The following is a 13,171-nucleotide window of genomic DNA, read 5'->3' as shown; positions in this document are numbered from 1 at the left end:
TTTTAGGGTCATACCCGGTGGTGCACAGGGGTTATTCCTGGGTCATGCACTCAGAAATTACTCCTGGCGGTGCTCAGAGGACCATATGGGATGCTGGGAATTGAATCTGGGTCAGCAGCATTCAAGGCAAATGCCCTACCCGCTGTGCTATCACTCCAGCCCCTAAGAGTTTAAATTCTCAACAACGCCCAAGACCCTACCTTCCCTTGCCTATGTAAAAATTGAGGGCCAGCAAGATAGTAAAATGGGAGGGGGGTAGGAATGTAGGTGGGAGGGAGAGGACTATTAGCAACATACCGGCAGGAAACCTGCATATTTGATTTTAAAATTACTGCTTCTGAGAGCTGGAGACATGTAGAGCTAGCTGGACTTGTCTCCAGCTGGATAAGAGCTGGACTTGCCTTAGTTGCCACAGAACCTGGTTCAATTCCCTCTATTGCATTTTCCAATGAAGTCTTCTATTAGTGTCCAATTACAATGTATAGAATTCTTTGCCCAGAGTCATCATAATCGAAAGGTTACAGGAAAATAAATATAGAGGTGGTGCCCGGGTGATAGTGCAGCAGGTAGAGCACTTGCCTGGTATGTGGCTAACCTGAGTTCAACCCCTGGTTCCTCATATGGGAACCTGAGCTCAGGGCCAAAAGAAGTCCTAAACACAACCAGGTGTAACCCCAAACCCAACAACAACAACAAGAAAATAATGGCTACATATATTATTGGCTTTTTCCAAACTTAGCCCCAGTTCATGAATCCAGTTAACATGCATGTAAGATATTACATTCTTATAAAAATGTTATCATCCATTATATACCTATTCTTCACTCAAGATGTGTCTGTATACCTATATACTGATATATACTTATATATCACTGTCACTGTGATCCTGTTGCTCATCGATTTGCTCGAGCGGGCACCAGTAACGTCTCCATTGTGAGAGTTGTTGTTACTGTTTTTGGCATGTCAAATACGCCATGAGTAGCTTGCCAGGCTCTGCCATGCAGGCTAGATACTCTTGGTAGCTTGCCGGGCTCTCCGAGAGGGGCGGAGGTATCGAACCCGGGTTGGCTGCATGCAAGGCAAACGCCCTACCACTGTGCTATCTCTCCAGCCGAAATATATTTCCCTCTAAGGTTGAGTGCCTCTTACTTTGAACCCCATCAAGTGTGGTGCGGTACTCTCGGAGTGTGGGTAGGCTGTGTGTATGAAGTGTTGCATTCGCAGCCGCGTGGTCCAGGAATAGGTTCACTCGTGGGTGAGGCTCAGCCTGAGTGTGTGGAGAGCAGCCATGGGCATGGTGGCGGTTGAGTTCTGGAGGTTTTCAGCTGCCAGGGCTGGGTCACTTGGGGTGGGGAGGGGTCTCACCTGCCCCCCTCTGGAGCGCCCCAATGGAACAGCCTGGGATGGTTTCGCTCCCTTCCGGAAGAGAAGGACGTGCAACTCTCTCACTCTGGTTTTAATCCACCAGCAACCCCATCGATTGTAGCCTCAAGGTATATCGAAATAATTCAATGATGACTCACTGCCTCCACCACAGTCGCCCTATTCCTGATCCTATGCTGCACGTAGCTGGAAGAAGAGACCTGTCCGCAGGATTGACTCCTGCAGGCAGTAATAGAGGCCACCGGGTCCTGAGATACAGCGTGTAGGGAGAGAACAAGGGCGACCGGGGAGCTAGGGGGCCACCCGTGTCATGCCAAGTCCAAGAGAAGGTAAAGAAAGCCATTCAGGCAGGCAGGAAGGCAGGAAAGGGGGCAGATTTCTCTTTCATGCACCTTTCGTTTTACTGAAATACTCAGCAGGATGGTGGCTGTCCATACTAGGGAGGGAAGTGTATTGAGTCCATTGAGTCCACTGGTGAGCTCACCAACCAAACATTCTCTAAAATGCTCAGAAATTATGTTTAATCACGGTACCTCCTGGCTCCATTCACGTAGACCCATAAGATTAATCAGTACCACTCTCGTACCTGGCTGAGACACCCCGGGAACTCTCGGAGGGGGACAGGGTGGGGTCCCCCAAACAAAGCCCCTGCAGCTGCTCACTTCACACCCCAACGCCGTCCCCAGGCTCTGGCTGGACTCCATCGCCTCAGGATACTGACCCTGTCCGAGCCTCATGTCCACAGGCCCCTATGACTGAAAGCTCCAGGCCGTCTTGAATAGGGGCGGGCTACCTCCCCACACTTTCCTGTACTTCTAGATTCCTGGAAGTCATGCCCATGAGCCACTTCCACCACCGTGGAAGCTCATCAGTAAAAAAAATTTAATTCCAGCTGGATTGACCAGCTAAAAAACTCTGGATCCTGGAGTTCTAGGTCCAAACTCTACAACACTGGCAATCCAGAGTAGCACAGTGGGTTGGATGAGATGGAATGTAGAAGCTAACCAACCTCAACTAACAAAAACATTAGCACAAACGCTTAACTGGTAACAACATTTTAGCAGTTCCTCAGAGAAGGATTTAATATCGGCATAGTGAGATGCAACAAGTTTTCACTAGTTTTCTTCTAAAGAAATATTTTTTGATCATTTTGTTAGCCATTTATGGGTAACAAGTGACATAAAGTAAGTTATTACGGGCTTACCATGGGGGCAGGCTCGAAGGGTGGTTGGGAAAATGGGGACAATGGTAGAGGGAAGGTGACAGAGGTGGTGGAACTGGTGTTGGAATATTGAATGCTTGCAACCAATTATCATGAGCAACTTGGTAAACCACAGTATTTATTTATTTATTTATTGCTTTTTTTGGGGGGGGAGTCACACCCAGTGATACACAGGGGTCACTCCTGGCTCTGAACTCAGGAATTACCCCTGGTGGTGCTCAGGGGACCATATAGGATCCTGAGAATCGAACCCCGGTTGCCGTGTGCAAGGCAAATGCCCTACCCGCTGTGCTATCACTCCAGCCCCTAAACCACAGTATTTAAATAAAGTGTAAGAAATAAATAAACAACAACAAAAATATTAGCCAGTAATAAGGTTCGACAGCCCGACTGTCATCTATAAAAGTAAGTAACACTTTTCCACCTTTAGATGCTCTGAAAAGGAGATGCAATTCATAATTATGTGTCTGAACAAGTATTGTCCACCAGGGGACGCTGATGCCACAGCAATCAATTGACTATCCATCCATGGGGACTTCCCTGAATTTACTTTCTTGAATATTGGTACAATACACATGGACTTTTTTGCTGTTTGAAATACCTCCAAAATATTAAGTTAGTATTTGGCATTGAAACACGGTCACTGTGAGTTCATAAAGAGGAAAACAAAGTGTCCGGCCGGGCGTATATCCACCCAGGAAGCCAATGTCCCCAGAAGCATCCCATATTTCCCATATGAATTGTATAGGACCAAGAAAAGAAGAAGAAAACCCACAAGTCAATAATTCTCTTTTTTTTTGTATTTACGTGTAAATGGAATCTTGCAGTTCACTTGTCCCCCATCAAAGCATCTTGCGTTTATTTTACTTGTTTTACTACTGAGATGCATGCAAAGCGATTTTCTCACCAAGAAATGCAATGACAAGCAGGAGAAATTATGTGACTCACTTCTTCCTCCCTCAGAGTCGCTGTCAAAAGACCCCTGAGGTGGTCAGGAAGAGGTTTTCTTTCTCTGTGCCAGAAGAAAATGTGTCTGACAACTAATGAACTGATGAATCTCAGCCTTGCTGATTGTGGCCTCCACACACAACATCCTTCTGTTAGCTTTACATGTGAGTAACAAGTTTGCTGCCAAATTAATTCTTTTCTTTTAAGATCACATTTTTTTCCCGTAGGCCCCTGATTTACAATGTTGTTAACTAGACAAGTACATAATGCTCTAACTCCACACTAGCCACTAGAGTCAGTAACCTCCCACCGAAGTCTATTCCTGGCCTCCAACCTTACTCCCTTTCTAAATTTTATTTATTTTGATTTTGGGGGTCACACCCAGTGGTGCCCAAGGCTTATTCCTGGTGGGGATCTTGGGATCATATGTGGTGTTGGGGATTGAGCCCAGGTCAGCTATGTGCAAGGCAAGAACCCTACCTACAATACTATCTCTCCAGTGCCGCCCCCCACCACCGCCCATTGGTACTTTTTTTTTTTTGTAAACTTTACCCCAGGATTTCATTATTGTAGATCAGTGACTTGATTACATCAGTATTCATGCTTATGGTTTTGGTATACAAAGTGACCTCACCTGTCCCCCATCAAAGCTTCCACGTCATTATTCTCTGACCCTCTTGGCATTTTTAGTTCTGTAATCCAGGGCCGAGGGATGGCCAGCATTTGGAACCTTCCTTTCCCTCGCTTTCTCTCTCTTTCCCCGCCACTGACGAGAGAGATCATCCTGTACTGGTACTTCTCCCTTTGACTTGCTTCATTTCACATGGGACCCCTGAGTTCCATCCAAACAATGAGAACAGCAAGATTCCATCTTTTCTCACTGCCTCACTGCCTGCCCACCCCAATTAAACTATTTTATTTATTTATTTATTTATTTTGGTTTTGGGGTCACACCCAGCGATGCACAGGGGTTACTCCTGGCTCTACACTCAGGAATCACCCCTGGCAGTGCTCAGGGGACCATACGGGATGCTGGGAATCTAAGCCGGATCGGCCGCATGCAAGGCAAACGCCCTACCCGCTGTGCTATTGCTCCAGCCCCAGAAATTGAAGTATTTTAAATAAGCCTGAAACACCACCAAGTGTGGCCCCCCAAAAACCAAAAAGGGAAAGAATGAAAATGGAGGAGTCAATGGCCACAGATCACGGTTTCTTAGAGATGACACCAACAGCACAACAAGAGGAACAAGGGCCCACCTGAAGCCTGGCAAAAGGTATTTTCCCCCTCCTGGTAAGGAAGGGTGCACCTCAAGAAATATAACCAAGGAGGCGAAAAGCAAATCCAGAGCTAATCCACACAAACCATGCATTCGATACAGAACTTCTTTCCAGAGAGTAAGAATACAGATTATTGAAACTTTGTACCAATACTAAGTACCCCAACAACTCAAACTAGGGGATGTAAGCCCACTTAAGAAGGGAGAGCTTCGAGTCTTCCCGGGGTCACGCCAGCGGCAGGGAAGTCCTCATTCATTGTGGTCTTGATGCATTTCCCTAATGACAGGTGGCCTGAGGGTCCTTCTGTGTGACATGTGCCCTTTGGCCGTTCTCTGGTTTTTGTTTTAATTGAATCACTTGAGACACACAATCACAAAGTTGTTCAAGATTGGATTTCAGTCACTCAATGTTCCAACACCCATCCCTCCATTGGTGTCCATTTCCCACCACGAATGTCCCCAGTTTCTCTCTGGCAAACCCCCGCAGCCTGCCTGTGTCTCAATGGCAGACACTTCTCTCTCCCTCTGTCTGTCTGTCTGTCTGTCTCTCATTTTCCTTTCAGGTGCTGTGGTTTGCAATACTGTTACTGAAAGGGTATCATGCATCGCACTTTCCCTCCTTTGAGCACTCAGTTCTGGTCCGGAGTGGTTATTTCCAACTATCATTGTCAGAGCGGTCCCTTCTCCGTCCTAACCGCCTTCCCCCTCCCCCTTGGTCTCGAGCTTCCTACCATGGACCAGTCCTCGGCCCTTGTTTCTATTGTCCTTAGCTATTACTCACACACCATGTTTTTTTTTTTTTTAATAGCCCTCAAATGAATGCAGTGATTCTCTGTCTCTCTAAACATTCTATGTTTGACATAAAAATCCCTGAATACCTATTTAGATAATTTCATTTTATTTACTTGTTTAGGGCTTCGGGCCACAACCTGCTTGTGCTCAGGGCTTGCTCCTGATTCTGCACTCAGGAATTACTCCTGAGGGCACTTGCGGCACCATATTGGATGCAGGGGATCAGATGCCCTCCCCGCTGTACTATTGTGTTTGGAGAACTTTATTTATTTATTTATTTATTTATTTATTTATTTATTTTGCTTTTTGGGTCACACCCGGCGATGCACAGGGGTTTGCATTCAGGAATTACTCCTGGCAGTGCTCAGGGGACCATATGGGATGCTGGGAATCGAACCTGGGTTGGCCGAGTGCAGGGCAAACACTCTCCCCGTTAATCTATCGCTCCAGCCTTGTGTTTAGAGAACTTTAATGATCTTCACTTATCGTTGTAAAACCATGGCCAATTTGAGATATTTGTGGTTCGGAACTGTTACAGGCACGGGTGATCTATCTTCCTTAAAGTACGGCTGAATTTCTTAAAATGGCAAAGACGACTCTTGCATGCATACTGATTTCCCTTTCAAACATCCTGGTGCTTAGGTCTTGATTAACACGCTGACGGCTGGTCCTGCAGTTTGCGTTTCCTGCCATCTGATGACTTAACTCCTAATGCTTTGTCACTGAACTAAAGTATAACATGAACATTCGACAACAATAGCCATTTCTGTTGGTACCGTAAGTCCAGTGGGACATCCAAGCGTGAGCCACCAGTTGTATGCACCAGCCAACGTCTGAAATGAATTAAAAACAAAACAAAACAAACCGACCTCCCATGCATCCACTGTTGGCGGGCCTGGAAAATGGTACTGTATCACCCTAGCGGCTCCTGAAACATAGCAGGGCCACGAATGCAACAAGGGAACTTCTTCCAACAGACCTTGAGAACGGAATGTGTGTTTGCACATGAAAGCTAATGGGTAAACGTTTCTAGAGCAGCCTGAGTGTGTTGTAAACATCCGGACAAACACCAGCCCCAGGGGCCTGAGGAATAAGCACAGTGTCCACACTCAGATGTCCGCCAGCCTCAGGGCCCTGATGAATGAGCACACAGTGGATGTCACTTAGTCAACGAAAAGAGAAGAAAGGATGTTTGCTGCAGTGTGGACATTTTGTTTAGTGAAGTAAAGTCTGCCGCCAAAAATAATTTCATTCTCTGAGGCAAAAATCGATATTGTCAAGTCTTGATAAGTCAAATAATGATTTTATCTTAACTTCCATATAATTTCATTAATCTCTTTCCTTTCTGGGGTGGGGGTGGCGAAAAGATAGTATGTGGACAGGGCACTTGCCTTGCACACAGCTGGCCTAGATTCCATCCCTGGCACCTCCTATAGTCCCCTGAGCCCTGACAGGAGTGATCTCTGAGTGTGGACCCCGGCGTAATCCCCAAGGACCATTGGTATGATTCTAAATGAAACCAAAACAAAACTTAACTTTAGCTTTTTTGGTATAACACAAATTGAAAAATGTTAAAGTTTTATTGGTGTTGAATTTTTGGGTCATTTTTAAAGCTATAATGGTTTTTCCTTTTATTTATTATAGAATATGTGATAGCTATCTAATTAAATGAGATGCACTTGTATTTATAAGCACCTTATTCTGAATTTTACTTTAATATCAGCATGGCACTTGTATTATTATTTTAAATTTAGCTGGAAAAACTTACAAAAAAATAAACTTATTTCATTTTTTTATGCATCATTTTATTTTATTTTATTATTTTATTATTTATTATTTTATTTTTTTTAGTGAGTCACAGTGAGGGTACAGTTACAGATTCACACCTTTTTGTGCTTGTTTTTCCCTCATGCAATGTTCGAGAGCCCATCCCTCCACCAGTATTTATTCTCCACCACCAATGAACCCAGTATCCCTCCCCACCCCCGTCCCACTCCCTCCCCACCCCCCCCCCCCCACCCCGCCTCTGTGTCAGGGCATTCCAATTTATTCCAATTTGTTCTCTCTCTCTCCTTTTGGGTGTTGTGGTTTTAATGCATCATTTTATAGCTGTGACTTTTTGGGGTGCGTGTGTCCACTTACTAACAGTAAAGAAAACTAGGAAGACAATACCATAGGATCAAGAAGAATGAGACAGGGGCTGGAGTGATAGCACAGCGGGTAGGGCGTTTGCCTTGCATGTGGCCAACCCGGGTTCGAATCCCAGCACCCCATATGGTCCCCTGAGCACTGCCAGGAGTAATTCCTGAGTACAGAGCCAGGAGTAACCCCTGTGCATCGCCAGGTGTGATCCCCCAAAAAAAAGCAAAAAAAAAAAGAATGAGACAAGGGTCTGGAGAGATAGCACAGCAGGCTCAATTCTGGGCACCCCGTATGGCCCCCCTTGCTGGGAGTGATCCCTGATCACCATTGGGTATGACCCAAAAACTAAAAAAAAAAAAGAAAAAAGAATAAAAAGGAATAAATTTATTTAGTGGTTAGACTAACCAAGAGTCAAGATAATTCACAAAATAAGAGAAAATATAGTTCAAAATAATTTGTCTGACAAGGGATTAACATGCAGAGGTATATACCCATATGCATATATCCCCATACATACACATATCCCCAAAATTCAACAACAAAACAATCTGATTAAAAGATGACTAAAGGAGGACTGGAGCAATAGTATAGCAGGGAGGGTATTTGCCTTGCACGGGCCTCCCTTGTGAGACTTGTTACGCCATGGGGAGCTTGCCAGGCTCTGCCGTGCAGGTGGGATACTCTCGGTAGCTCTGAGAGGGACGGAGGAATCGAACCCGGGTGAGGATCAATTTAAAAAAAGTATTATTTTTATAAAGTTGTTCACAATAATTTATTACATTAGATATTCCAACACAAGAGGATTAATTTTTTTCATTTTGGGTCACACCCGGAGATACACAGGGGTCACTCCTGGCTCTGCACTCAGGAATTACCCCTGGTGGTGCTCAGGGGACCAGATGGGATGCTGGGAATTCAACCCGGGTTGGCCGCGTGCAAGGCAAACGCCTTACTCGATGTGCTATCGCTCCAGCCCCAAGAGGATCAATTTCTGATGCTATGAGTATTTTACTATAAGGTAACTTTTAGAAATCTGTAAACCCCATAAGTTAGAGTTCATCAGAATAACCAATTAATATGCAGGTTGGTTTTCTTCCCGTATATTTGTATATGGAGGTCATGCTCACCAGGCCATGTATCATTCTTACCTGCCTTTGTCCTATAAATGTTTCCACGTTCGGAAATAAAAATAACATCTGAAGTATAAAAACTGTGATAAGTTTCCCTGATGTATTCATAATATAAGCTAGCTATTAATTTAAAAGTGTTGCCGCCATCCATTGAAAGCCATATCTACAGGAAAGAAATAAGAGAGTGGACACTACAAAGCTGTCCGATTACCCATCCTCCCAGTCTTCCCTCAGTGCATGTGGGACGTTCGTGGCTTACACCTCTCTTTCTCTCCCTCTCTTGGTTCTGTCTCTGCATGTCTCTGCCTTAGTCTCCTGGTGTCTGTCTCTGTGAGTCTCTGTCTCTCGATGTTTCTGTCTCACATGTACTGAGACCACCGACTCCTTACCTACTCTGTCTATTCTGCTTCTTTCCTGGAATGTGGCGGTTCGTGGTTCACAAAGCATGAATGCAGAGTAAGATGGTTCTCATTGTCTTTCCAGTGGGAAGGGGCTGTCCCCTCACTTATAAAGGTCTGAAGCAATTTGGATTGAGTGGAGAGTGTGTATTCTATACTGACATAAAACTTCATGTTCTAGGAATCTGGCAAGTTAGGTATGCTCTGTGAGGAAAGAGCCCCTTGGTATATTTTCAAGAATGTGTCCTGCCACCTTTCTAAACCCTCAGATATATTTCACTACCTCTCTGCTTCCTCATTTTCCAGTAAGAATTGTTTGAACTTTGGGGGGTGCTGGTGGAGAGATAGTACAGCTGGTGGCACTTGCCTTGCGTGTGGCTGACCCAGGTTGGATCCCCCGCATCCCATAGAGTCCCCTGAGTGCCACCCGGAGTAATTGCTGCACGAAGAGCCAGAACTAACCCTGAGCACTGCTGGGTGTGGCCCCAAAACAAAACAAACAAAACAAAACAAAACAGAACAAAAAGAATTGTTCGAAGGTTTTGGTCTGGAGAGATAGTGCAGCTGGCAAGGTGCTTGCCTTGAATGTGACAAACCTGGGTTCAATCCTGGACATCCCATATGGTCGCCTGAACCCCTCCAGGAGTGGACACCCTGGCAGACTTGGGGGACCATATGGGGTGCCAGATCAAACCCAGATTGGACGCATGCAATGCCAACGCCTTACCCTCTGTACTATCACCCTGGATCGACATCTCTCTTCTTTCAACCATAAGTGGAAAAAAAGGTTAGCGGATATTCACTGCCTCAGTTTCCTCTCCTCTCATTCTCTCTTCATCAGTCTCCATCTCTCTGTTTGCCCACCAGTGAGTCTCTTCCTTACCTGGCGTGAAGCTGCAGTGCACAGGCCTGAGGCACACCTGAACGTTGTGTGTGTGTGTGGGGGGGGGAGGGAGGTCACGTGTACATACCTCATTGCCGTAAGCATACAGAAAGTGGCTTCGTGGATGAAATACCATCCCCATGGGCTTCGAAAACGAGCGAGGGAAAGTGAAGGTCGGAAATTTGGTCGTTATACTTAGCCTCTGGTATTTGAAGGTGTTCACCATGGCAGAAGTTTGTTTCTAGAAATAAAGGAAGGCATGCTAAGCATTCCCCCCCACCCCCAACCCCCTGTGCCTTTTCTTGCTAGTCCATGTCCCCAGCGTGTAGGGTCACCTGTCACTTGTCTTTTGGATGAAGACATACCCACAAATGTCGCCCAGAATTGGAAGGTTTAAGCAATTATCAATATCTCTGGACTCTGCCCCCCACCCCCGCCTTTCTCTTCACAGTCACATATCCCTGCAATAGATGTTGACAAGGAACTTTAGGAGATGTCAAAATTTCTATAGTAATTGGTGTGGGAGAGGTAAGATAGAATTGTCATTGAGTTTGGCAGACTCCAGTGCTCTTAATTATGGCACCAAATTATGTTTTAGTGGGAGGCAATTTAGCTACACCTGCAGTGCTCAGGGGCTACTCTTGGCTCTGTGCTTAGCAGCGACCCCTTGTAGTGCTTTGGGATCACATGGAGTGCTTGAATCGAACAAAAACATATAAGGAAATGCCTTACCTCCTTTCCTCTCTTAGTCCCAAAATGCTTTTGAAAGAACGTGAATGCTGGGACACAGTCTAATTTCATTTCATCATGATCTTTAAGGGGATCATAACATGTACCCCAAAATACACCATTATAGAGCAAAAACCAGTTTTTACCAAATACATCTGAGAGTCAATAGAGATGAACCCAGGGGCAGGGTGGGGTGTAAGAAACTTTTCCCTATGTGACTAGAAGCACAAACTTCTCCCCAAATACAGTTGCCATCAACCATAAATTTTTCTTTTGGGTGGATCTCCTTCCAGAAGGGAGAATTCAAACAAAACCAACCCCCAACCCCTCCTCCTGGGGATAGAAAAGGCTCTCAAAGAGCAAAGAAGCATTCATAGCTGTGTAAACAAACACTATCACAAACCTTTTTATCTTCTGTTTGTCCTGAAAACACATTTCTCTTTCAGAAGGTCACTTGTCTTCCCCCAAGTGTTTTCTCCACCTCCTTAACCTATTAAGATGGTATCTAAGGTCCACATTTTATCCCCCACTTGTCACCCATGACTGATAGTCTCCTGTGGGTGAGGCTCACACATAAATAAACTGCTTTTCTCTTGTAAATCTGTCCTTTGCCAGCTTAGTTTGTAGGACTCCAGATACTGAATCTAAGAGGGTTTAGCAAAGAATATTTCCCCCCTAACATCATGAGTCTGGCAAGCTCTTCATGGCATATTCGATATGGCAAATACAGTAACAATGATGGGTCTCATTCCCCTGACCCTGAAAGAGCCTCCAATGCAGCACCCCTGGGAAGAACGAGTAGAGAGGTTACTAAAATCTCAGAGCTAGGATGAATGGAGACATTACTGGTTCCCGCTCGAGCAAATCGATGATCAGCAGGATGACAGTGATATAGTGATACAGTGAACATCACGAGGATAGGACTTTTTGCTTCCCTGTTTCCCTATACCTATGACTCCCCTATGACTCAGAATAATTCTAAGCCACAGCGAGGGTTAAGAACCTTTGGAAGAGGAAATAGAGATCTGTGGAAATTTCATTTCATTTTTAATTATTTCAACTCCCTGTTTCATGGGACCTTACCTTGATCTAGACTAAACTCAGTTTGCATTCATCGAGAAAAAAAAAAGAAAAAGCCAGGAAGAATCATGGCTAGGCAAACAACATTGTATTTTTAATAGCCATCAAACTCAATGAATGAGCGGAAGCAAAACAAACCACATCTCCCAGGAAATAGTTCCCAACTATTAACGTTGACTCTGAGATAAAAGAACGTGGGTAAAACGATTGCTATGGTAGCTACTCAGAGTCCAGAGCCATCCCCTGGGGACTGTGTGCTTACCATTTTGTATAGAAGGTAGATCCCACATTTGTGCTCTTGGTCCACAAGAAAGCTTATTACTCTGGGGGTAAAAACTCTCTGCCTCGTTGCCAGTTGATGCAAGCAGGGCAACCATTTGCGAAATGGCTGGCTACTATAGAAAACAAGAACTTGACTGTGGAAAAGAGAAAGGCAAAGTGAATGCTGGTCTCATAAGAGAAGCTCTCATTTGCTTCCTTAGGCAAGTAAATGAAAGGTGAGTGTGAGGTGGTCCTGACTGACCATGGAAAAGTTTTCTGAATTAGTATCTGTGATGCACTCCCAATGCCAGGAGTCCAGAAAACACCATGAAGACTCCCCTTCTGGCTCAGTGTGTATCCCCCAAACCACACTGTAGACCCCGTTTGAACATCGCTGCCAGGGACCTCAAGTAGAGGCACTGGGGGTGGGTAGGGGTTGTGAACAATGATTCGGCTTGTTAGAACATGCATCTGCCATGGTCCAGGTTATAGAATCACATCCCATGCAATAGCTGACCTTTTAGCATCATTTATGCCTTACCTCACTCAGGGTCCTGTTTCTGTCAAAGGTGATGCTAACATAATCCGCTGTAAAAAGTAGAAAAGTAACAAACCAGCATCAGTTTATAACTGTATCAAACCAGCATCAGTTTATAACTGTATCATGATGTCTATTCAAAAGTCACATTCTTATACCTGCAACGGGCATGCAGAGGGTCTCAAATGTAAATAAAATTTTTCCTCTTTGTTTTTATTATAGGAGGACCCCATCCACCAAGCAGTACTCATGAGACCTGGGACTGATGAGTACTGCTTGGTACATGAGACTCTCCCAGGGGTGCTTGGTCGAAGAGCTGGTGGTTCAAAGTGAAAGTCTGAGGATGCAACACTGCTCAGGCCTGTGGTCTGGGGGTTACCCGGGCCAT

At 45.1% G+C, this 13,171-nt stretch overlaps 1 protein-coding gene across 1 annotated transcript in view; it reads right to left on the bottom strand.

Moving 5' to 3' along the window:
* The window catches only part of CATSPERB (cation channel sperm associated auxiliary subunit beta), a 123,171-nt gene that overhangs the window by 60,344 nt on the left and 49,656 nt on the right, over positions 1-13,171 (bottom strand). The window contains 5 exon segments of the mRNA XM_055130310.1: positions 8,913-9,057; positions 10,264-10,416; positions 12,247-12,387; positions 12,389-12,400; positions 12,787-12,833. Of these exon segments, the coding sequence (XP_054986285.1) occupies positions 8,913-9,057; positions 10,264-10,416; positions 12,247-12,387; positions 12,389-12,400; positions 12,787-12,833 (498 nt within the window).

Source organism: Sorex araneus, chromosome 3 (genome assembly GCF_027595985.1).
Source record: "Sorex araneus isolate mSorAra2 chromosome 3, mSorAra2.pri, whole genome shotgun sequence".
Lineage (NCBI taxonomy): Eukaryota > Metazoa > Chordata > Mammalia > Eulipotyphla > Soricidae > Sorex > Sorex araneus.
Note: the sequence above shows the minus strand (reverse complement) of the source record. Positions and strands in the feature narration are given on the sequence as shown.